Raw genomic sequence first — 26,261 nt, 5'->3', positions numbered from 1 at the left:
GGAAAATTATATGTATATAAAAAAGAACAATGGTTAGGTCGTCACATAAAAGAAAAAGATTTCTAAATCCTGACATTTATTTCTGCCATAGAACGAGAGACGGAGTCTAACTTTACCCTCAGAGGCCTGAAGACTGAAGCTGAGTCCCAGAGCCAGGTAGGCCCTGGGCAGACATTCCCTCGCTTCTTCTCCCATCGAAGCCACACTCTTAGACAGATTCTCTGCCTCCTTAAACTGCACAGGAACACACAGACACACAATTAGCCCATGAAAAATGTCACTTAAATAGATTATGCAGTTCTTTGTAAAAAAGAAAAAAGAAAGGCTACGAGGTAACTCTTTCGATCCAAGATAATTTTCTATTTATCACGTTTAAATAGACACAGACCTCCTATGCAAACTTACATAACTGTTCATAACAGTATAGCTATGGGTAGAGAGATATCCAAGATTTTGTTGTTAGTTATTCTTGTGTTTTTTTATATATATAATAGTCACACTGAATCCATATTTTTGAGCTCAAACCATGTGGTCCACTGAAGTTCCTTTTGTTGACTAGTTAAGATTTAGAAATAAGCCAATTTATTCTCTAGTAGTTGATCTAAATACTAACTACAATTCTCATGGCCTCAGATAATGGACTTGTGTCTATACTTGTCCTGTTAGATCTCAGTGCTGCGTTTGATACAGTTGATCACAATATTCTCCTACAAAGACTTGAACATACTGTAGGGATTAAGGGGAAAGCATTAGGCTGGTTTAAATCTTATCTGTCGGACAGATTCCAGTTTGTTCATGTTAATAATAAATCTTCCTCAAACTCTAGGGTCACCTGTGGAGTACCACAGGGTTCAGTCCTTGGACCAATTCTCTTTACTATATATATGCTTCCGATAGGCAAAATTATCAGACAGCATGGGATTAATTTCCACTGTTATGCTGATGATACTCAGCTATATTTATCCATAAATCCTGATGAATCCAATCAATTACTTCGACTGCAGTCATGTCTTGATGACATCAAAAGCTGGATGACTTTAAATTTCCTGCATCTAAATTCTGACAAGACCGAAGTTTTAATCTTTGGGCCAGAGTCCTCAAAAAATAAACTTCTTAACCAATCACTTAATCTGGGTGGCATTAACCTGGCCTCTGGTAATAAAGTAAAAAATCTTGGTGTTATTTTTGACCAAGACATGTCATTTAAATCCCATATTAAACAGGTTTCCAGAGTTTCCTTTTTTCACCTCCGGAATATCGCCAGAATTAGAAACATTCTGTCCAGGAGTGATGCTGAAAAACTGGTCCATGCATTTGTTACTTCAAGGCTGGACTATTGTAATTCTTTACTATCAGGAATTCCACAAAATGCAGTTCAAAGCCTTCAGCTGATCCAAAATGCTGCAGCAAGAGTTCTGATGAAAATCAACAAGAGGGATCATATTTCTCCAATTTTAGCTTCCCTTCATTGGCTTCCTGTTAAATCAAGAATAGAATTTAAAATTCTTCTTCTAACATATAAAGCCCTTCATAATCAAACTCCATCATATGTCAGAGCTCTGATTGCCCCGTATGTTCCTAACAGAGCACTTCGCTCTCAGACCGCAGGTCTGCTGGTGGTTCCTAGAGTCTCTAAAAGTAGAATGGGAGGCAGATCCTTTAGCTATCAGGCTCCTCTCCTGTGGAACCAACTCCCAGTTTTGGTCCGTGAGGCAGACACCCTGTCTACTTTTAAGACTAGGCTTAAAACTTTTCTTTTTGACAAAAATTATAACTAGTGACTCATGTTACTCTCAGCTACCTTTATAGTTTTACTGCTATAGGCTTAGGTTACTGGAGTATATCAGGATCTAATTTTCTCACTACATTGAGTTCTACTGTTCTTCAATTATGCATTATGTGTTGTCATTTCTGCTTTAACTTTCTGTTCTCTCTCTTTTCTCTTCATAGTAGGTACACCTGGTCTGGCGTTCTGTTAACTGTGACATCATCCAGAGAAGACGGCTCACCCGCTACTACCATCTAATGTAGAACAGATTACTAGATCAATGTGTGCTTCTGTGCTTTTTTGTTTCTCTTGTTGTGTCTCTGTTCTGTCTTCTGTAACCCCAGTCGGTCGAGGCAGATGACCGTTCATACTGAGCCCGGTTCTGCCGGAGGTTTTTTTTCCCGTTAATGGGTGGTTTTTCTTCCCACTGTCGCTTCATGCTTGCTCAGTATGAGGGATTGCAGCAAAGCCATGTACAATGCAGATGACTCTTCCTGTGGCTCTACGGTTCCCCAGGAGTGAATGCTGCTTGTCGGGACTTTGATGCAATCAACTGGTTTCCTTATATAGGACATTTTTGACCAATCTGTATAATCTGACCCAATCTGTATAATATGATTGAACTTGACTTTGTAAAGTGCCTTGAGATGACATGTTTCATGATTTGGCGCTATATAAATAAAATTGAAATGAATTGAATTGAACTCCATGGGCTAGCAGAAAGAAATAACACAAACGTAATACTTTAAATTCAGTTGCATGTTTTAATGCAATTATATTTATGTCTTATCTTGACTGTACTTCAGATCAATATTCAGCAAAAAACCCGAAGAGTTCTTGGTACCATGCTCTTTGACGGAAGAGATGAGACTTTATGCAAAACTGGTCCAAATCTTAATCAAGGACTACTTTTATGTCATTATAACTATTACATGCAGAGTTCCTCAAGTTTTCATTCTCATTGCACTTTTATTCATAATCTGCATCCTCCTCTATCTTAGATTGGGGTGGTATAACATCTCTGACTATATGCTGATGACACACAACTTTATTTTTCTGTCACCAAACGACTACAGTCCTTCACAGCCACTTAGTGACTGAGTCCATAAGTTTAGTGAAAAGGTTGGTCAGAATTATAGCAGTCTAATGTGGAAGTAATAGTTTTAGGTAGGAATAAAAATGAAAAAGTGGGGCAATCAACTAGGAACTCCAAATCAGCCTATATACCCTTAACACAGAATAATAATAAAAACCCTAGGGCACGCTTTTTCTACAGTAGGTTAGATGAGGTAAGTTGAAATGGCATCTCTGAAAAAAATATGAATCAGGGAGCTGTAAATCATTGGAAATCCTGTTGCCAGAGTCCCGACCAATAACAGGAAAATTGACCATGTCAGCCGTCATTAAAATAACCGAACTGGCTGCTTGGAAAACCAACAGTTCTCCTCTTGGAATTCCCAGGATCCAAACTAGACACACGGGAGTCAGCATTTCATTCCCATGCTCCTCCACTCTAACATAAACAGCTCTCCTATTACCAAAATTTACTGCAATCCTTGCTTAATCTCTTAGTTTGTATTTCGCGTTGAGCCTTTTTAAAGCAATGCATGCCATTTAACACATGCAACGTGAATTAAATCAATTTGAATCACCTTGCCTATGAAAGGTACAACACAAATAAACTTGCTCCGCCTTGCGCTGTGCAGCAAATGGTGCAGCAGGGGATGAAGTATTGATGGGCTGGGCGTGCTGTGAGTTTAGTGCGAGGACAGCCTGAACAGATTCAGCTGAAGGACAGCGCAGAGTTTGTTGAAGGACACACACACACACACGTTCGCCCACACACAGGCAGCAGCAAACTGCAGGCGGTGTGTGGCTCAGCCGAGCCGAGGACAAAAGTGTGCCACACGGCGTGTGCGCTGTGGCGGGTGGGCAGGTGGGTTTAAGGGGGCATCGGCTCTGACATGCTCCACTTTGTCCTCTTCTCCTCGTCTGCCCGCTCCCTTTCTCTTCCTCCTGCCTTTGCTAGTTTGAAAGTCGACACACAATAGTCAGCATTTTAATGCGCAGCCTGTCAGCGAACATCTTAGGAGGATTATGCCGTTGTTGTTTTTTTTTTTACCCCCCCCCCCCCCCCCCCCCCCCCCTCTCTCTTCTCTAGAATGATGTGAAGATCAGCAGAGCTGCTCTTCAGGAATTTAGAAAAGCAGCTTTACTTTCAGATAATCAATCGTGCAGTTTGTGCACATATCGTGGGTCTTTGTTGTATCTAAAGGAGTTTTATATTATATATATAAAAAAAAAAAAAAGTAGAGATGTTAAGAAATGACAGTGGAGCTTCGTCGGCCCTGACATAAGGAGCGTAACGTAGTTGGATAGATTACAGTCCAGACTGTGCGGTGGAGCTGACGGTGGATAACGGTGGCCCATTTCTGTAATGCCGCGCTGCACTATGGCCGTAGTGTCCCATTGTGATTAAAACTGTAAGCTCCTTAGTGTTCCTGGCCTGCCATGATCTCCAGCCACTAACAGATGTGCTGTCTCCATACGCCTGTTAGTTCCTCTGTTCTAATCTGGACCCTTTCTCTCTGTTGGACTCACTCTCACCCTCGCTCGTTTATCTCTGCCTCCATTGATCCCGCTCTTTACTGACGGCGGTGTTTTTTGGGGGCAAAACGGAGATTTGGATGAGAAGCAACCCAACGCATGTACAGTATCGGGATGCTTCTCTGTTGGCACCGCGCAGGACTCAGAAGAGAAGGTCTCAACTTTTCTGCTCTAGACAAAGGATTTTCTAGATGTCACAGAGACAACAATTGGAAAAGGATGCGAGTCTTTTGGTTATATGAGAACCAAATTGAACGCTGCTAATCCTGTGGAGGAATGTCGTGACCGACGCGTCAAACTGTGGGGATGCTTTGCTTCAGCGCGGACAGGGACAGGGTCAGAGTGGAGGGGAAGATGGGTGGAGCTAAATGTAGGACAATCAAGGAGCCGATCTTATTATGGGCCACAAAAGATCTGAGACTCACCTTCCAGCAGGACAACAACCTCAAAGAAACAGTCAGAACTACAGCGCAATGGTTTAGCTCAAAGCTTATTTATGAGTTAGGATGGCCTAGTCAAAGTAAAGACCAAAATCCAATTGATAAGAGTTGCACATGTTAAATAATTTTTCTGTGTTGGTTTGCAACATTAAATATCATCAAGCTGTTGGTTGTAATGTGACAAAATGTGAAAAGGGAATATGAGTACTTTTAAAAGACATTGTTAATTTACTCTGTAACTGCATCAGGAGCCACAGCTGAATGTGTGTGCTTCATAAGAAATGTGAGCATTATTGAGCATTCCTCTCACAGATAAACCTTACATACACAACACTTACAGGTGCTTAGATCCAGGTACTCACAGTCTCACTTCTATACAGAAAACCCCCATAGTTAGCTTTAGCTGTCACTGTCTACATCTCATAATAAATAATACTGTGTATTTTTCAGTGATCTTATCAAGATGTTGGTTGTTTGTACCTGTAATAACTTATCGGCTGGCTGTGCTGTTCTTTTTATATCTCTCTTTGCAGGTGTAGAAGCAGACTCTGATGATGTTATATTGCTCTCTCCCTTTTCTCTCTTTCTCTTTCGCCTTTTCTGCCTTTTGGCATTTTGCCTCATCTGTTTCTCTCCTTTCTTTTCCTTCTTCTACTTTCCCATTTCAGTGTCCAATGAACATGCATAAAATCTAATAAAGCATAAAATTGAATAAAGCTTCTTGCACATATAAATCAAGCAGAGCACTATGGCGAAAGCAGTAAGGCTCCACTTGTGAAAATAAAACCTGTTGAGCTCTTTTTGGCATTAAAAGACAACAGTTCTTATTGCCACATTGCCAGACAGGACACAACAACAACAACAAAAAAATAAATAAAATGTGTGCATCTTATGTGCTAATATGCAGGTGCTAAGGCTGCATTCACCCAGTGCAGCTGACCGAGGCAGATTTTAGCGGCCAGCAGGGGCAACGACGGGTCGTCCGGTCTCATCCTGGCACATTCTTTAAACACAGACACAGCACCGACCCACTGTGAAACACAGACAGACACAAGAAGGAATGACAACCAGCCCGACAATGAGTGCATTAAACACACATCAACCGTCCTCACGCAGCCGTAACAGACCCATTTAGACACACGGTCACTTAATACATGTAGGTCAATCATTAGCGGACACACACACACACACACACACATACACCAAGGCAAGCCCCGTATAAAAGCAGATCTGACGGCGCTGAGGCGGCCCCCCTCTCCTTTTAGGGGGCAGACTATTTCTAGAGATCCCCATTGATCAGAGGTGTCGCTTTATCCCACAGAACAGATCAATTTATTCTGTCGCACAAAGAACACGAGAACACACCGACGCACAGAGAGAGAAAGAGAGAGAGAGACGTGGAGGGAGGGGAAGAGTGGCAACTGGAGTTATTCCAGATATTCCAGTTGCAGCATTGTAATGTTGCAGATCTAAAGGATAAATATAAAAATGCGCGGTGAGCTATTTTGCTGCACGTGTGGGGCGTGGGGGGGGGGCGGAGGCAAAACGTCGGCAGACACTGGGACAGAAGGCGTCGATATATAAGGAGAAGTGAGCTCACCTTCCCGGCCGCCATGAGTGACAGGCCCAGCTGGTGCCAGAGGTGGAACTCGTTGTATGAAAACTTCATGGCTCGCTCCAGACACTACGAGCAGACACACACACACACACACACACACAGACATGTTTCGGTCATGCAGCTTTCAGAACGTGGACGTTTGAGCGTGCGGGGGGGGGGAGTTTTTTTCGGGGGTCCTCTCGTCGCCCCAGCTTGTTGTTCTCCTTGAAGTGAATTAGCTTGGGAGAGCTTGTCAGTCGCCCACTCGGTGCTGTTTCGCTGCACAATGACGTGATGGACATGTGTGGGGTTTCGCTCAGCCAGAGGTTGTCAGTCAAGCAGGAAATAAGGTCCACCCGACGTTATGATTAAATATGATGCTCTAAATGGGAACAAGGGGGCCCAAGGAAATAAATATATGAATCTGCGAGTTGATTTTATCACAACATTTCTCTGGTTGACACAGGACCACAGTATGTACAGATCAAAAGAGAAACTACATGCTTTCTGTAGCCCTGAGTGAGATTCTGGGTGGATATTCGGCTACTGTTCTTGACAGGAACCGGTAGAGTTCCTTTAAATTAGCCGATTTCCTGGAACAGGCGCGTCTTTTGTGTGGTCACCACCTTTCTCGGTAGGATTGAAGAAGGCCCCATGGGAAGATCAAGCCAGAAGCCGGCGGCCTTTATGCTTTCTAAAACCAGGTCTGATGTATGTTTTGGATCGTTGTTGTGAAAGAGATGTGTTGGATACTGTTGGATATGGGATTAGTGAGTGGAACGTCAGTTTTCCTGCGAGCTGCATGCTCACTTAAACAGGCTGGGACACAAGGCCGTGGCACAACCAATCAGACAGCACCCCAGAGGTGACACATTATTTTACTGACGATATGTTAGGGAGTATACAGTCCTTGCATGGGCGCGTACCTGGGTGATTCTATAATTTAGGGTACATTGCATGTCCACTGATGTTAAATATACTTATACAATCAAATTTCTTCAAACAAATTGCATTTTATGTGTAAACTTGTTTCATTAAATAACGTCACACAGACAATAAATGCAATATATTCTTAATTTGGCTTAAAATGTGTCATTATGACCCTAAATGTACAGTTTTGTCCATGTCCGATTTCAATGTGAGAAAGTTGAGGGTCCAAAAACATCCATTAAAACCATTGAAACAAATAAATTATTTTTGCAATCTTTTTCAAAAGTCTTAATATTAAAGGAAAATAATAGTTTCAAATATGAGTTATTTATTTTAATACTTAAAATATATTAATTTATTCGTGTCCACAAAATGTTGGTCAACTATGTTACAAACAAAACCTCTCCCATTATAAAGAAGTCTAGGTCTAGACTTCTTTATAATGTTTAAGGAAGGATCAGTCGGGGCTCTTGCCACGTTCATTGACCGTGCGTCGTGTTCGATCAGCGCTGATGTGTCTGTAGACATTTCTCTGACTTTTTAGAATAAACCAGTTAAAGTCTAGATTTCTGTTTCATGCGTCGTATATTTAACACTCTAAACCAAGTGGGGTCGCCCTAGCGGTAAGAGCTGGGTCAACCAAAGGTGTTTTACCGCCAACAGGGTGCGGTAGCTTTAACACCACGTTTCAACCCAGCGAAGTTAAAGAATATGGAGGTTTTCCTCTTTCTTTATTACTCCATCCACTTAGGTAGAACTGGTAGAAAAACAGCCCTACAGCATGACGCTACCACCACCTTCAAGTTCACTATACACTGCAAAAACAGAGCTAAAAATAAGTCAAATTTTCTCAAAATTAGTGCATTTATTCTTGATTTGAGCAGCTAAATAAGATTATCTGCCAATCGAGTGAGTATTTTGAGCCCTAAACTAAGATAATTAGATATACTGCACCTGAAATAAGATGATAAAGACGAGTTGCTCCTATTTTAAGTGCAAAAAATACTCATTCCATTGGCAAACCATCTTATTTACCTGCTCAAATCAAGGACAAATACACTAATTTCAAGAAAATTTTACTTATTTTTTGTTTAGTTTTTGCAGTGTAGGCTCAATCATATTTGGCTCCTGGGTTGTTCTTGAACATCCCACCAAACTTAGGCTAAAGGGGACCTGACCCAGCAGAACGGATGAAGCACGCAGACATTCAGCTGATGGGATAGACTTTCCAAAGGCCCGATCTCAACCATTTTCTAAATAATGCACGAAATCCGGGTCTGTGCCAAGTAGTCAACGGGTTTATGACAAATCCACCAATTATAATCAGAAGAGTGGTATTAATTGTTGATGATTTAACTCACAAAGGAATGTTTGGCCCAGTATTGGTGGAAATGTATGTATACAGGTACATTTAAAAAAAATAAAATGCTTTTTTTATCGCTCATTTCAATAAGTGAAACTCAAAAATTACATAGATTCATTACACGTTCATTACACTTATTTATTTTAATTAATTAATTAATTAATTAAGTCTAAATCTTAGACCCTTTGAATATTGTAATTGGATAGATGGCCATAAGGCAGTCATCCACACCCTCCACAAGGTTTGTAAGCCACGGATTGGAAGCTGGTCCTTCACAGAGAGCTGTATCCATGCACATTCGTAGAAAGTTAGGTGAAAGTAAAAAGGGTGGCATGGGAAGGTGTGTTAGCAACAGGAATAGTTTTTAAGCAGACTCCATTCAAGAATTTGGAGGAGCTTCACAAGGAGTGGACTGAAGCTGGAGTTAGCGCCTCAAGAGCCACTAGGCACAGAGGACTCCTGGACTTCCTGAACACCTCAGCAGAACCACAGGCCGATCACCTCACGGCGAAAAGAGCCCTAAAAGTAAGTCAAATTTTCTTGAAATGAATGTATTTGTCCTTGATGTGAGCAGGTAAATAAGATAATCTGCCAATGGAATGAGTATTTTAACCCCTAAAATAAGATATTTAGTTATTCTGTACTTGAAATAAGATGAAGACGAGTTGATCCATTTTAAGTTCAAAAGTCTTATTCCATTGGCAGATATTTAAACTTAAATCAAAACTACACTAATTTCAAGAGAATATTACTTCGTTTTGGTTCCCTATTTGCGGGGCTCCATGCCGTTCCGCATTGATGCAGTAACTCATGTTAAAGGAGCCACCACAAATTACTAAGTCCATAATTATAAACCTAATTTTATAACCTACATGTTCTGACTTTTCTGGTTAAAAAGTTTTTTTCAGACACAGATTTGTGGGTTTTTCTAAACTTAATGTCACAATCATCCAAACTCCAAGAAATAAATGCTTGAAATATTTCACTCTGTGTGGTGAATCTATATAATATGAGTTTAAATTTACGAAACGAATGACAAAAAGTATTGAAGCTTTTCAAGATATATATATATATATATATATATATATATATATATATATATATATATATATATATATATATATATATATATATATATATATACACACACATATATAAATACAATTTTAGATGTGCCTATATATTTAGGGCCTGTGTGGATTAGAGAAACAATTAATTCATATGTGTACTCCCTGTTATTATTCTTTTTAAATCTGTGAAGATCTAGGCCTGCAAGAGAGAAGTCTCCAAAAAAACACATTCAGGCTGAAAATCCTGGCTGAGATCTCCAAAGGCCTTGCTGGAGAATAATTTATGATCTGATGAAATAAAATTTTAACTTATGGTTTATACTTCCAAAAAGACACGAGAGACAAAAACAACCCGTATCTATGGTGAAACATGGTGGTGGCAGCATCATGCTGTGGAGTTAACCTTTCCCAGATGAAACTGAGTTTTTGGTAAAGGTGGATAAATTCATACAAATATCCAAATGCTCCTCAGTATAGAACAAGTTAAATTCAGTTTATTTACATACGTGGCAATAATTCACGTATGTAAAAACTTTTAAGGCAAGGCAAGGCAAGTTTTTTTATAAAGCACTTTTGAGTAATAAAACAATTCAAAGTGCTGCATATACACAAAAAAAACAGAGGAAAGAAAAGCATTGCAGAGACAAGAGAAACATTGCAGAGACAAGCACATTGCACTGGAATAGTAGCAGTAGGTCAGATATATACGAAAAGTTGGACTACAAACTTCAACAACTTCAACAAACACGCTGGCCGACTGTAGGTGGGAAAAAAGTTATAATTGATTAATAATGCTTGCATTTTTTTACATTATAAGAAATTAGCATTCCTTCAGGGATGTGTATGTTTTTTTCATTTCCTCTTTATACCTTAGGTGTTTAAAAAAAAAAAAAAAGAAGCAGAAATGTTGCTGCTGGAAACGATAGGAGAAAATACGACCAATGTTTCCATCAAAAACGGTAATATCAGTTTTTTCCCTGGGGCATGTTCATAAAATAACAGAACCTGGTTTGGGGACTACTAAAGAGAAAGTTTGTATGTGGTTCTCTGGAAAGCTTTTCTTAAACACCGATGTTCCAGACAGATTCCTTAAACTGATGAATGCTTTTTTTTTTTAGGGACAATTTAGAAACTTTTTCTATTGAAAGTAATTATTTTCCTATTTTCCTATTTCCTATTTCAACGTTCCTTGGATTGTGTTCACAGGTGCCGTGTGTAATGTGATGCAAACTGTTGCATATCTACAAGTTAAATGTAGATAAATGAACAATATTCGGGTAATACTTCTACAGGTGAGTGCTGGTGAAGATTCTCAGTCATCCAGGTCAAAAAAAAAGTAAAAAACAAAACAACTGGACTTGTTTTTCGTAGTTGAAGACGTTTCGCCTTCTCTCCAGGAAGCTTTCTCAATTCAACAAGTCCAGTTGTTTTACTTTTTTTTTTTTTTTTTTTAAATTCTACAGGTGAGTTTTTTTTTTTTTTACAGCTGGAGTTTCCTCTTTGGTGTCAGATTTTGCAGCCTAACAGATCGACATGATTCAGCAATGCCACACAGAAAATGCTAATTATCCAGGCTTTTGTTATGGCATCAAAGAAGCATGAGACTGACTGGTGTCTGCGGGGTTTATTTTATCTGAAATCGGCGCTTTTGTAATGGCAGAAGAATCTGAAACCAGAAATGTGTCAGACACACATGGTGCGTGGGGGGGGTGGGGGGGTGGGGGGGGAACCTCTGACCTCAGAGAGCATGGCGTACTGCCCCCTCCTGGCCATGCCGATGGTGAGCAGGTCATAGACGGAGGTGGCATCCTGCAGGCTGGCCTGGCGGGCCTCGGCCTGGTCCGGCAGGCGGCTGATTACCGCTTCGCCGCTGGCCTGTTGGGAAAGAGACGCTGATGGGAACGGAGGAGGGAAAAGACGAGGGTCGGACAAGCCGGTCCCCGTGGATGAAGAGCAGGAGGACGCGCGTGTCTCACCATTGACTCTGTGATGAGCAGCAGCAGCACGGCCTCCTCCACCACGTCCTGCGGACAGAAGCAGCTGCCGAGACAAAAAGACAAAAAAAAAACAAAGCAGGAAAATCTCTCAGACGGGAAGTTTATCGTTCCACCGACGACAAACAAAACAACGGCGGATTACCGAGAGCGTCTGGTTTCTGTCTCACCTGCAGGGGCTGTAACTCAACACGGACCACCACGGCTGTATCGCCGCACGCCGACATCTCGGATGTCACATTCAAACACACACACATCCCGTCCATGTCCTACTAAAGGACACAATCTGCAGACATCATCGCGGCCTTTTATGAAACAACTACGTGGCGATAAAAGCAATCATCGACACCGACACACAGCTATGCCTCAGGGGGGATTCGGCTCCTCCACTCCTGCTAATCTCAGACATGGATTTAGATCTTCACTTATGATAGTGTGGGCAGGATTAGTCATGTGGTGGTGACTAAGTATGGCTCACGGGGGCCTCGGCAATGTTTTCAGGATCCCCGCAATGAGGGAAATGCAAAAACCAAACGACAATAAGGCGAAGGAGTTTGATCGGATAGCGGGCTTTTGCTTTTTGGGATTGACAAAGTGTGTTCTTTTTTTATTCTGTTTTGATCTTAGATTCTATTTACTACGTTATTTGTGTCATATCTGTCATAACAGGAAAAAAAGCATCCTCAGCTTTCTTTGAGGTCAGACCTGTTGATATTTTCTCAGGACTGCGTTACAGTGGAGAAGTATTCACACCCAATCAATGGTTACACATTTTTTATGTGTTTTATTGGGATCTGATGATACAGAACAGCACAAAGTATCCAACAACAATCCAAATATTGTGACGCAGATATGAATTCAGCTGGTTTTAATCCGAGTACCCATTCCCTATATAAAAAAAACCAGCATAACAAGCCTTCAGAAGTCGACTTGCGTGTAATTTATTCTCAGTTCAAACACAGCTAAAGGCGTCAGATTGTTAAAAACATCATAGGGACCAAGGAACACAGTAGACAGGTCGGAGATACGGCAGAGAAGTCTAAAGCAGGCTTAGGTTTCGACATAATAACCCAATAGTTTGGACTTTTCAATCCAATGTGGGACAACAGGGCCAAGCAACAAAGATCTAGCAGAGAGGACCATGGTAACACTGGAGGATCTGCAGAAATCCATAGCTCAGGTGGGAGAAGAGTTTATGTGAGAGCACCAAGAAGAACGTCTGTGTTAAAGGAACCCCATTTGTGTAAGGGACACAGAAAACGTGTGGGAGAAGGTGCTCCGGTCAGATGAGACTAAAATTAAAGTTTCTGACCTACTACACACTGCATACAGGCCTAATCTAACTCGTTGTGTAGTGGAACGAGTTAGATTAGGGACTAATAGGGACGACGTCGCTCCATCTCCACTCATTTCCGATAGAAGTTACGCGATGAGGCGACAGCCGCCTGCCCTCCTCCAGCCGGCGAAATTCGTGCGTGTGAAATTTACACATGAACGTTCACAAGCGGGCCTGCGAAAGTTGAATAATGTTCTCCTTTTGTTGCCGTCGCTTGGCCCTACAGCCATATATCAGCCATATATACCATACAAAATCATGATAGTCTCTATGCTGAGTCCTTGTCTGTAATGCAGGGTGAACACGGTTGTAGTTTTCTTTTGAAGAGTAGACATAATAACAAGATTTCAGGCAATTCCAGCAAAATCCACTGACTCTTCATCCTTGTCAATGTAAGTCTGCTTTGGAAATATCAAAACCCGCCATAACCAATAAAATCTCTGGGGAAAAAAGCGATCCAACGTTGGGATTTGAAACACCTGCTGCTCCCCGTGTGTCGAGCCCATAGAACCTTAAATCCCCCCCGTCACACACCATGATACACGGTGGTGGCAGTATGATGCTGTGGCTTTTCTTCAGCAGAACCAGGTAAGCTGATCAGATTTGATGGGAAGATGAACAGAGGTACATTTGGGGCAATCCTGGAAGAAGACCTGGTAGAGGCTTCAGAAGATTCACCAACCAGACGGACAACGACCCTAAACATCTAGCCAGACCAATGTGTGACTGATGTGCTAAAATTAATTTGTGTTCCTTTAATTGAGAAACCGACACCAAAGAATAACTTTGCAAGATGTTCAACATTCCTCATTTTAAAGCAGGAGGATGGCTGCACTTTTTTGTAAGCGTTCTGCTAGTTTATTCTCGTAATTTGACACATCCATCCATCCATCCATCCATCCATCCATCCATCCATCCATCCATCCATCCATCCATCCATCCATCCATCCATCCATCCATCCATCCATCCATCCATCCATCCATCCATCCATCCATCCATCCATTTCCCAACATGTCTATCCCTCATGGGGTGACCAGGGGTGCTGGTTCCTATCTCCAGGCGTCAATGGGCGAGAGGCGGGGTACACTCAGGACAGGTCGCCAGTCTATCGCAGAATTTGACACTTTATTCTCAAAATATTATGACCTAATTTTTCTAATTTCACGCAAAAAAAAAGTAAAAAAAGAAATCCCAGCCACCAAGAAAGGGGTTAGCAGTCGCTGTTAGGCTGAAAGGTTTGGGAACCGCCGGTCTAGAAGACTTGCAGCTGTAACTGTAGCGGACAAGGCGTCGTCTGAGGGGGTTAAATCTGAATGCGACGTTTTTTAAATAAACTTGCGTCATTCGTGGCTCCTTACTTTATCAGGAAAGTATTAAAACACAGATACTGACGTTGAATATGTGTAAATACACACGCATATAAGCCACAGTGAATGTACAGAAGACATCCTCTGCCTTATTTCTTTTTGTATTTTTGTATTTTTTGCTTTTTCTTTTTCTTACCTACTCCTTTTGATCCATGGTATAATGAGGACATACTGTGTATATATTTGATGCACCTCGTCCCACTTGACTCCTCTCTCCTATGACTACTGATTGCTGAGCCGATGTGACATGTGAATTTCTCCAATGTGAGATCAATAAAGACTATCTTATCTTATCTTATCTTAACCCTTAGTGGCTAAACCCAGGTACTGCCGCTCCAGAGGAGGATCATAATAAGATTCCCGGGGGAAACTAAGCTGATACGTACCAGTCTGTGCCGTAACGTTGTGGTGGTTTAATCGTGGGGTACATGGCGTCTTTGGAGGCGGCGGCTCCCTCTCTCCGGAGCCACACTGCAGGCGGGGGGCCCAGCGGGGGCCAGTAGCTGTCCTCGCTCACCGAGCAGAGCAGCACCTGTGCTAGCTTCATGGCAGCACACTGGGATGCAAGAGCAAACACAAATCCCTCATCGCTGCATCCACAGAACGTTAAAGCGGCGTCGCGTTGAGCCAGCGGCTCCCTCACCTTCCTGAAGCTCTGAGACCCTCGAGACTCCACCACCCTGAGTACCCTACGCAGCTGGTGAGCGCCCTGCGCCAGATGACTAACACACACACACACATAGTGGGCTCATATCAGCGTGATGCACCAGTTTTAAAGACTGGGTAAAAATAAATGGACACATAGCAGTATTCAGACAGATAATGTAAAAACAGCAGAGAGGAGTTAGAATAACACTGACAGTTTTTACATTGACACAAACAGAACGACGAGGGGGGGCCTGCTGAATGAAGGTTAGCCATCTAATCAAACACGAGGGGCCTTTACGCTGGTGACGGTGGAAACGCGGGTCAATCCCAGACACATCAAGGCCTTCTTTAAAGGATTTACGGTTGTTTTTGTTTCAATGCAACACTGACACCTACTGGTTCAAAGTCAGGGTCGCATTCTTGTTTTCTGGACGGCATGCAGATCCTTATAGCTCAGAAGTTCTGCATGTTTGCATACAAACGACCCTGAATCACAAAACTGCACGAAAAGCTGCTCCTAAACGCCTAAAATACCCTGCTAAAATCCCAGGGGTTAAAAATACAGACAAATAAGACCATGATAAATACTTTTTCACCTTTATTCTGAAATGCATGCTGCATGAAAACAAACACATTTCATTTGTTTTTTTTTTCTATTGACTCGTTAACGATAGATGTCACATTAAAGGTGGAGAAGATTTTGTTATTATTCATTATGGTCTCAGTTTTTAAGTCTCAGAAACCTGGAATTTCACCAGGCATGTTTGGACTCTTTCAGACCAACAATAGATTATAAAACAGCCTGAGTTGTGGAGAAATTACAAAGAAATGTCCTCATTCATTTTTTTTCCCAGAAGGAATGCTAATTGTTGTTTTTTTGATGACGTTACAACAAGCTGAGAGGGTGAAAGTCAAAAGAGTGAATTGTGAACAAGTAGTTCATTAAGGTTTGAAAATTAGTAGTGATATGGAGGCTCCAGGCCTGTGTGTCATGCTGGGCATTAATATCACCGACCCTGCCTGTATAATTTGTGCTTTATAAAAACTCTGTTTTGTTCAGTTTTAATGCTTTGTTTAGGTCCTGAATCAGTGGCTCCACAAAAGCATAAATCAAGAAGTAATGTGTCAAACCGAAGACAAAAGATGCCATTTATATATAAATCAGTGTAGAAAATGCTTCCTTCATCTGTATATTATATAAAACACAACAAAGTTAAGCTATAACTTTTTTTGATTATTATGTTAAACTGCATCATCTGTAAAATTTTAAAAACTCCTCCAGACTGTGTAGGAAGAAAGATTAAGGCTGGAATTCAATAACAATATATATCGATCGATAGACGTTTATCGATGATCGATGAAAAAAGGGTCAATAAAAAGTTCAATAGAGTAACAGTTTTCCTTCCTTTTGCATTCTAGCCTATTATGTAGGTTAATATTACATCATTACATCCTCCCAACCAATCACAAGCAGACCCAGGAACCAAGCTCCGCCCCCTTCAAATAGTTTAGACAGCACGCTTTTTTCTTTTTTTTTAATCTTGTAGTTTTGGTAAAAAATTGGTTGAATAAAGAGTTGCATTTGAATTCAGTGTTTGTATGTTCTGTATCTAAAAAAAAAATAGGTCACTAAGCAACAGCATAAAATGACCATGGCTGCACTTAAAGTATATGTTTTAAATTTCTTGATAATTATCGATATCAATCAATACGATTTCTATTTTATCGATATACTTTTTTTTCTGTATCGTCCAGCCCTAAGCGAGACGGCTGCATGTCTGCCATACTCACCCTCTCTGCAGCAGACAGAGGTAGGCGCTCTGCAGAGCCGCCTGCAGGAAGAAGCCCAGGTCAACGTCAACAACGGCAGACGGGAGGCTGGCTTTGGTCGTCTTGGCATGGGGAGTAGTAACCATCTGAAAACACAAACACACGCGCTGTCGTGTAAACACGCGTGTACGTCACGTGTGCCGTGCGTGTATGAAGGCCCACCTTGTCGAGCTCCTGCAGGTAGGACAGAGCTGCGTCACACGCCCTCAGGAAGCAGGACAGACTCTCCTCCTCTCTCTCTGAGAGACGGATACGAGACACCGCAGACAGCGTCTGGTGGTCCAGAGACAGACCTGAAACGTGTGGAGAGACCGCGGCCATGAAGGGGCGGGTTGATCAAGCAGTTAGAGGAAGCGTAGCGCACAGAAAGGCGCTACTTTTAGGGATATTTTAAGCTGGAAACATCTTTTTCTCATCTGCCTCCATCTCCATCCATCCTTCTCTATCGCACCCACCCCTCTACACGCGTAAACCCTTTTTTTTCCCTGCTTTTCCTAACAACAAACCCGCAGTGACTTTCCTTGTTTTTCAGTAGTTTTACAGTTGCTTCCAGCTAAAGCTAGACACCAACACAAACAGTTTTGTTTTCCTAAATGTTTGGGTTATAGAGTTGGAAACATTTGAATACTGGCTCCATATTCCTTCCTGTTTTTCTCTGAGTTATTTCTGTTGTTTGGATGCATCAGCAAATGAAAACAAATAGGCCTCTATTTCAATTTTCCTCGGCTCACAAGTCATTGCAATAACTGAAAGGTATGGAAAAAAAAGAAAGTACATGCTCCTTAAACGCTGTTGCTCCACATATTAGATCATAATAAAACATCTTGTCTTTGCCTTGCTCTGAATCGATCAACTGGAACCTCAAGTATATAGAAGAAACAAATTCATAGTGGAAATAGAAAGTGCACCCTAGCTTCTTTGACAGGATTTAAGAAGGAAAGTACCAGATGTCACTGAATATCTGCTCATCAGGGAGATTCCCTCTATAAGACCATGAGCTTTGGTAGTTTGCTGCTCTGGTATGTATTAAAACAACAACCATCTATCTGGGAAGGATTGTAATTTTCTAAAACTTTGTAGTACATACTACTACATAGAGAAATATTACTGTCAAGTAGAAAACTTTTAAGGCAAGACAAGGCAAGTTTATTCATAAAGCACTTTTCAGTAATAAACAATTCAAAGTGCTGCATATACACACAAAAAACAGAGGAAAGAAAAGCATTGCAGAGACAGGAGAAACGTTGCAGAGACAAGCACATTGCACTGGAATAGTAGCAGTAGGTCAGATATATACGAAAAGTTGGACTACAAACTGCAACATCAACATTTAAAGACAACTCTAAACAAATAGGTTTTTAATCTTGATTTAAAGGAACTCAAGGTTTCAGCACTTTTACAGTGGAGCATAGGAACTAAATGCTGCTTCTCCATGTTTAGTTCTGGTTCTGGTTCTGGTTCTGCAGAGCAGGCTGGAGCCAGAAGACCTGAGTGGTCTGGAGGGTTGATACACTGATAACAAGTCTGTGATGTATTAGATGCTAAGCCATTTAGGGATTTATAGACTAACAGAAGCTTTTTAAAGTGTATTCTCTGAGCTACAGGGAGCCAGTGTAAGGACTTTAGAACTGGGGTGATGTGCTCTACTTTCTTAGTCTTAGTGAGGACGCGGGCAGCAGCATTCTGGACCAGCTGCAGCTGTCTGATCCACTTTTTAGGCAGACCTGTGAAAACACCGTCACAGAAATTGATTAGACTAAAAATAAATGAATGGGTTCATAGTCATCTGGTGACATGGTGATGTAGAGCTGTGTGTCGCCTGCATAGTTATGGTAACTGATGCTATCTTTTATGATCTGAGCTAGAGGGAGCATGTAGATATTCAATAGGACGGGACCCAGGATGGACCCTTGGGGAATCCCACACGTGATTTTTGTCGTTTCTGATGTAAAGCTATCTACCGACAGAAAAACGTCTCTGTTCTTTAAGTAGGATGTAAACCAGTCGAGTGCATAAGACAGACACCGAAATTCCCAGCAGCAGATGTTGCAGTGAATCCATTCAAACCATTCAAAGCACATATAAAATGCAATAAGCAGGAGCTTCATCTCAAACACCACAGGCTTTTATTTGCGTAATAATATGTTAGAGTTTGTGACAGCGAAAGTAGAAAAAGGCAGAATAAGTATAGCTTCTGTGAAACGCTTTGCAGGAAAACGTCCAACTTAGATTTCTAAAGATTCATCTGAGTGAACGACAGGACTTCTGGACCGATGTCCTTTGGAGAGATAAGACCAAAGCGGAGATGTTTGGCCATAAAACACAGCACCGTGTTAGCAGAAAACCAAACACAAATCATCAGGACTAAAACATCACAAAGCTGAGCACAGTGGTGGATGGTTGATGATTTGGACTTAATCTACAGCCTCGGGACCTGAGCACCACTACTCTGTAAACCTAAACATTCTGTCTGATGGATGAAACTTGGCCCGATCCAGGTCAGGACAAAGATCTCAAACACCCCAGCACATCTACAGCATAATGGCCGAAAAGGAAGAATTGTTGCAACGGCCTAGTCAAAGCCCAGACCACCAGTTGACTGAAGTGTGTAGTGGAGGTTTAAGAATGGAAACTGAATCAACGTTGGAAAGAAGAAGTGCTGTGTGCAACTGATGTTGGCTCATGGGGTGTACTGCAGTTGTTACTTATTATGTATATTGATGTATATAAATGTGACTGTAGGCTAATTTGTATTGAAAACTGAATCTAAATCAATTCTGTATTTTTTATTACCTTGGTCTTGGTTCAGTCCTACCGAAATACAAAACTCCTCTCCGTCTCTGGTGCTAATTTACTCTCAGACTCTCGTTATTTCCTCTCTGTATTTGCGGATCCACAGACAGTAGACGCACAAACAGAGAGGAAATGGTGATCGGGTCCCTGGAAGACCAGATGCTGGACAAACTGGACCTATTAGTACAAACATTCAAGGAGTTCAAGAACCTTTCAAGGCAGGAAGAGGCCTGCGGCGTTTAGCCGCCTCGGGTTCGACGCCGGGCCAAATCAAATAAGCAGACAGCTGCCAGCCGTCAGACAACGTCCATGTCTGACTTGATTCCCACAGCCACAAGCTTCATATCCCACAGAGAGGCCTGAGAAGGAGCTTCTGCCGTGGACTACAGTAAATATCATTCAGGGGGAATCAAAACAAGCAAAGGAAATCTAAATCTGACAGTTATTGCAGTAATACTCCTTCGTGTTTCATGAGCATGAGGTCATGTCCGATTATCAGGAAACGGGGAGGGTAACGACATAATGATGATGAGTGAAACGAGATTACGCGGAGCCTTGGTGTTGTGCTCTGTGAATTTGATCTATGGCCTTTATCGATGCCGGTGTTCAGAGAGCAGCAACCAACAAAAATGCTTTAGATGTGATCTCCCTGGAAAAACACCAAACTTCATGGCACCTCGGATTCACAGCTTCACTCTGAAACTGTCCCATTTTAGCCTCTGTAACGATACTGCAGGACAGTCAGGGAGCAAGATAGAAAAAACACACACACATTTATTCTTCCACATCCACAAGCTCAGGTAAGGACTCAGCTCTTGGAAAAACATCAAGCGCTCCTTGACCCGACTATCTCCCCAATCAAGCTGATGGTTTCCAGCCATGTCCCATCTGCTTCCAGAGACTCCTTCTACAGCCTTGTGCACTTCAGATCCACATACAAGGTCACTTTGGTTCTACTCGCTCCATAATTCCCAGAAAGGTTTGGTTTAGCTTGCTCTTTTTAAAATATAAATAACACATCCTCCAGCTGATGCACTGCAGCCTTACAAAGACTTTTTTTAATGGCTCGGCTTCGCACTTTGTTGGAGGAATACTATAATACGTAAACCAGGTACTACACAGGCTGCCTTCACTTTTACTGATATACATTTATTAGCCAGAGAGATGTATTTCAAGCATTAATTTCTATTAATTTAGATATGGCTTATAGCAAATGAAAAGGCTAAATTTAGTCAAAACATTACATAAAACTTATAAAAGTAGGATCTATACTGCAGAAATGTTAGGCTATGGCCTTCACAATCCTGGTAGAAGACTTCTAAACTGAGATCAGAAGAAAAAGGTACGGACTGTTGCTCACTGGTCCAAAGCCCTTCCTTTTTTTCAGATAAATGTTTGTACATTTAGCCTTTAGCCATAACATCTGCTGGCATATGCCTGTGCAAATTCTCAGTTATCCGGATCATCGCAACAGCAAGCAGGCTTAAATCGGAGGCGACCGGACTTTAACGGCACCACAAGACACTCTTTTGACAATAATGATGTCCAGGTTTTGGACAAAGAGAACAGATGTTTTGAAAGAGAGGTGAAAGAAGCCATCTTGGTCAAAAGAGAGAAGCCATCACTAAACAGAGGGGGAGGATCGAGCTTCCAACTCCCCAGTGTTTACAGCTGGATCCTCCAACACGTTCCAGAGAGATTACATCAGCAGCATGGTCATGATTCAGGTGACGAAGTACTCCTCTCACACAAAGCAATAGCTTCTAACGACCACGGCAATGGCGGGTTGGTCATTGATGTGCATCTGGCCTAGAAAAAGCCTAGGAGGACGGGCCTCCGTGTCATTAAAAACAGCAGCGCTCCAACTGCAGGTTGCTCAAGTGCGAGCCGCCAGAACTGACAAAGACTCCTGGACAAGAACTGAACAAAAGTCCCATTGCCTCCGATTTAAGCCTGTTTGCATCTGCTGGTATAGGTCCACGGTGGGCACAGCATCTACCAGGACAATTTACCTCATCCTTCCTTCTGCTGATAAGCTTTATGGAGATGCCCACCCTATCAAACGTACCGATGCCTGCTGTAATAACCATGCCTGTGCTTGACCAGCGCACTGGCCCGACCTGAACCCCATTGAGTATCTCTATTGTCAAGAAGAAGGTCAGAGACACCAGAGGCAACCATGAAGCTGAGTTGTTCTTAAAGCAACCTGGGCTTCCTGATCACCTCAGCAGAACAACAGGCAGATCTCATCCATGCCACGTTGTACAGATAAAGTAAGTCAAGCAAACGGAGCCTGTGAGATAACTGTGAAAGTAAATTACTAAAAACAGACAATTTCATCTGTTCTTCTGTTTTTATGGATGATATGGCTCTGTTGGCATCTTCAAGCCATGAGGTTCAGCGCGCATGGAAGCGGTTTTCTGTGTGAGCCGTGGTTCTCAAACAGAAAAAAAGGTGGGCAAACCTCACCAATCTCTGTCTCAAGACGAGGAGTTAAAGTGTCTTTGAGTCATGCTGATGAGTGAAGGCATGGAGTGGGAGTTTGATGCATCAATCAGAGCTTCAGTAATAGGTTAATTACATTGGTCTGAAATGAGTTGGGATTCCCTCCTAAAGCTAGAAAGGACACAAGAGGAGGAGAGGATGGAAACATAGCTAGACAGACGGATGAATGAATGAAGGGATTGTTGGCAAGAAGTTCTCCAGAAATATCAATTTGAAAAGCTCATATGTATAAAGACTCAAAAATGAATCCTAAACCAACATGTGAACATCGCTGGTTTATTTCTTCAAAGTTTCAAAGAATTTTCATCCCAACAAAACTCTGGGCTCCACCTTAAAGTCCCATCAAGAACCCAGGATATTTATCTCTCAGTGGGCCTAATACTGGTTATCTGGGAGCGCCGAACAACAAACCAGATACTTGTTTGTGAGGTACCTTTAATGACGAATGCCTCAGCCAATAAGCGGAGGTGGTAGACGGGTTGGTCTTCCTGGGTCAGCTCCTCCAAGCCCACCCTGGCACACATTCCCTGCGCGTCCCGGTACCGGCCCTGAACATAGTGCACCTTGGCCATCAGCAGCAGAGCCTCATTCAAGTACCGGGGCTGCAGAAAGAAAAACATGGTCACGCAAACAATGGTATGACTGGAACGAAAGGTTTTTGGTTCCCCACCAAAATTCTTTCTGGTATTTATTTCCAAATGATTGGACCCAGAAAAAGACCCCAAGATTGGACTGACTGTGAGGCGGCCTCGGCTCAGGATGGAGTTGAGGTAGCCTTTGGCCTTGGAGAGTCTGGCCTGAGTCTTGTCCATAAAAGGCGTGGAGCTGCGTAAGAGATCCGTATTTTCCAGCAAGCACTCCTCCAGCAGCGCCTCGGCCATCAGCAGGGTGCAGTAATCATCTGCAACATGGGATTGAAGAAAGTTAAAAGCAAGCAGCCTTTGATGGAAAAAACTCTGAGGGTCACAGGTCATCTGCGTCTGTAGCCAAAGCAAACCCTCCCTCAGTTTATCGAAAACAGATCTCAAAGAGCAGCACAAACCTTTCTGAAACGTGGTCTCCGTTCGGAAGCTGCAGTTTCCATGTCGCTCAGACTTTGCTGAACGCAAAGTGAGAACTCAGTGAGAACTCTACGTAAGTCGTGAAATTTAGGTTAACACAGAAGGAAAAAAACGACAGATTCAACCTCTGTGCTCATGTAAACACACAAACACATACTCCAGTAAAGATTTCCTGTTTAGCTCTTTCAATGGCGGGCTGCTCTTTGAGCTGTGTTTATGCTGTGATAAACTTGACATTTCTGCCTGGTTTGTTTTATCAGCACAGCCAAGGCAAAACCTATCTCTAAGGAGAAGGCAGGAGATAAACAGCACAACATGCTTTTCTCCAAAACCACCGGGAAAGACGCTAGATTCACCCATTTACAAAAACTAGATGAAAACTAAATCCTAAATTTGTTGTTTCCAACTTGTTGTTGGGAGTATTACAGGTTTAACAGGCTAACAACGATTGTTACTATACTGAAGTTTTCAATGTATAGTTTGTGTTTCTTTTGTATTAGCATGTCATGTTGTGTTTATAAAGGTAATATGGTTACATAATCAAATTTCCAGATTACATGGTCACCTAATTTTAGCATGAAAAAAACGTTTTCTATAAAACGTTTTTTCAATCAGACTGAAAATCAAGTTTTTTTTTTTTTATTTAAATAAATGCTACAAACACTGACATGCTGTTTATGGCTTAAAATTTACAAGTTCGTAGCCTGTGAGTAGCATGCATACATCTGAGATTTCTCAGACTGTTTTATTAATTAGTCGACTCATAAACCGACAGAATACCTAAAACATTAGGATCAAGGCTTGACGATGAAGAAAAAGCTGATATAATGGCACTGATTGCACTGCAAAAACGGAACTAGAAATAAGTAAAATGTTCTTTAAAATTAATGTATTTGTTCTTGATTTGAACAGGTAAATAAGATGATTTGCCAATGGAATGAGATGTTTGCACTTAAAATAGGAACAACTCATCTCCATCATCTTATTTTAAGTGCAGGATGTCTAATTATCTTATTTTAGGGCTCAAAATACTCATTCCATTGGCAGATGATCTTATTTACCTGCTCAGATCAAGGATTAAAACACTAACTTTAAGAACATTTTACTTATTTTTAGATCCGTTTTTGCAGTGTGAGCTCTTCCAGGGCTGAACTGATGCTACAGAGCCAACTCAGAGTCATGTCATTACATCAGCAAAAATGTATCTTCTAGTAAATGTTTCACACTCCGTCTGTTACAGTCTGCGCTTCTGTGAAAGGGCTCTGGGGAAAAGTGTGTCACAAATACATGTGTCTCACTACCCCTACCGAACCAGATGTTTAAACATCACCCACTTGAATTTAGAAATGCTGAGTTGACCAACAGTCTGTGTTTCTGACAGCTGTTTTTTTTATATGCTGACTGGCATTTTAAATCTCTGCCCCAATCTGGTGACTGTCAAAGCCAAGAGAAAACTGACCAATAATCAGTGCAGCAGCATGAATTTTTATCTGTTTGAGCAAAGAACAGAACATTTGACAGCAGATTTTGTCTGACTATCTGAACCTCTCTTTCATTCCCCCACAGGATTTAAAATTAGCTTGGAGTAACTAACTGTGGACAGACTTAGGTTTTATGTTTTGGTTAGTGTTTAACCCCCAGAAGAAAACGACTTGGTGATTAAGTAAAGGAAAGCGAGACTTGTATCACTGCTTCATGGCTCCCAAATATGAAGTTTTATGGTGACATTGCTGCTGACACCCTTGAGCTTCGCAGTGACATGCTGGTCAGAACTGGCGCAAAACTTTTAACGCCTCCCTAAAAGGTGCCAGAATTAAAACATTTTGAAAGTCTTTGTCAAATATGGTAATTCCAGTGGTGGGCACAGTTAACCAAAAAGTTAGCGTCACAAATTCATATTCCCCAAACAAAAATATTTGTTTTCGTTATTGTTAAACCGATGACAAAAAGGAAATTTGAGGAAGCTAACGCTAGTCGCTAACCAATGACTGTCACGCGTCTTCAGACAAAAGATACTGGATGCATACATGGCACATCATGAATGTATGCAGCGCTGCATGATTAGGGGAATAGCAGTTTTAGTTTGAGAATAAATGACTTTTACACAGCAGTGGATGAGTTTGAAAAGAATATTATATCCCTCTGTGCCAAACCAGGCAGCAGCATCTTAAAAGAAACGGTTGGGCAGGAACCAGTGTTGCCAGTTCATACAAGAGAAACAAGCAACCAGCTTTATCACCTGTATCTTATGAACTGTATGAATGAACAAGCCCAAAGTTGCTTATAGTAGGCAAACATGGCAACACTGCTGGAAGCTTGGAACACAGTGTGAGCGTTTCTGGAGGTCCCTTGTCCCTGCTGTCATCTCTCTTTAACAAATGACCAATAATGCCAATCATGACTTTTTGGGTTACTTATTGTTGTAACATAAATAATATCAATGTTGTTATAATCAATCTGCATTCTTTGAATTGAAAAGTATAAATAAAAAACAGCTTCGTCATTGCTGAGTAGAAATGTGTTTTCCTATCCTATACATACTGGTTAAATGTCCCTCGAGAACTGCCATAGGGTAGGCAATTGTTCTGGTGTTTTACACTGAAGTATTGGAAAAATAAAAGCGTACCACTGAGCTATGTGATAACCCAAAAGCCCAGCTCCAAGTCCAGTCTCCATCCACCTCATGCAATGCCAGTAACAAACCCAGAAAGCTTGGTTACAACACTAATAAAATGCGACTGCCATCAGACTTCTGTCTGAACGGTTCAAGAAGACCCGACAGCGAACTGCATGCGCATATAACAGAAGAAGACGTCACACAACAGCTGATACCTGCGTCGCTGTTATTAGGAAGTTATTGAGCAATAGGAGCCTACAATATTCCACATCATAACAAGAAGAAGAAAGGTAAGAATAAAACTGCAAAGCTATTAACATTGTTTTTTGTGGAG

At 41.6% G+C, this 26,261-nt stretch overlaps 1 protein-coding gene across 3 annotated transcripts in view; it reads right to left on the bottom strand.

Moving 5' to 3' along the window:
• Positions 1 to 26,261, bottom strand: part of ttc7a (tetratricopeptide repeat domain 7A) — a 76,669-nt gene that overhangs the window by 45,579 nt on the left and 4,829 nt on the right. Inside the window, exons 3-13 of one of the 3 annotated variants that reach the window (XM_012862373.3) lie at positions 22,987 to 23,150; positions 22,683 to 22,851; positions 17,114 to 17,244; positions 16,913 to 17,037; positions 15,117 to 15,195; positions 14,860 to 15,029; positions 11,752 to 11,815; positions 11,513 to 11,650; positions 6,416 to 6,499; positions 5,742 to 5,846; positions 117 to 234 (exon numbers count right to left, since the gene is read on the bottom strand). In XM_012862373.3, the coding sequence (XP_012717827.2) occupies positions 117 to 234; positions 5,742 to 5,846; positions 6,416 to 6,499; positions 11,513 to 11,650; positions 11,752 to 11,815; positions 14,860 to 15,029; positions 15,117 to 15,195; positions 16,913 to 17,037; positions 17,114 to 17,244; positions 22,683 to 22,851; positions 22,987 to 23,150 (1,347 nt within the window). The remainder of the gene's footprint in view (positions 1 to 116; positions 235 to 5,741; positions 5,847 to 6,415; positions 6,500 to 11,512; positions 11,651 to 11,751; positions 11,816 to 14,859; positions 15,030 to 15,116; positions 15,196 to 16,912; positions 17,038 to 17,113; positions 17,245 to 22,682; positions 22,852 to 22,986; positions 23,151 to 26,261) is intronic. The other 2 variants (XM_021316337.2, XM_021316338.2) reach the window with 2 other exon arrangements.

The sequence above is a fragment of the Fundulus heteroclitus genome, chromosome 22 (genome assembly GCF_011125445.2).
Source record: "Fundulus heteroclitus isolate FHET01 chromosome 22, MU-UCD_Fhet_4.1, whole genome shotgun sequence".
Lineage (NCBI taxonomy): Eukaryota > Metazoa > Chordata > Actinopteri > Cyprinodontiformes > Fundulidae > Fundulus > Fundulus heteroclitus.
The sequence above is the reverse complement of the archived record's forward strand: the minus strand, read 5'-3'. Positions and strand labels throughout refer to the sequence as shown.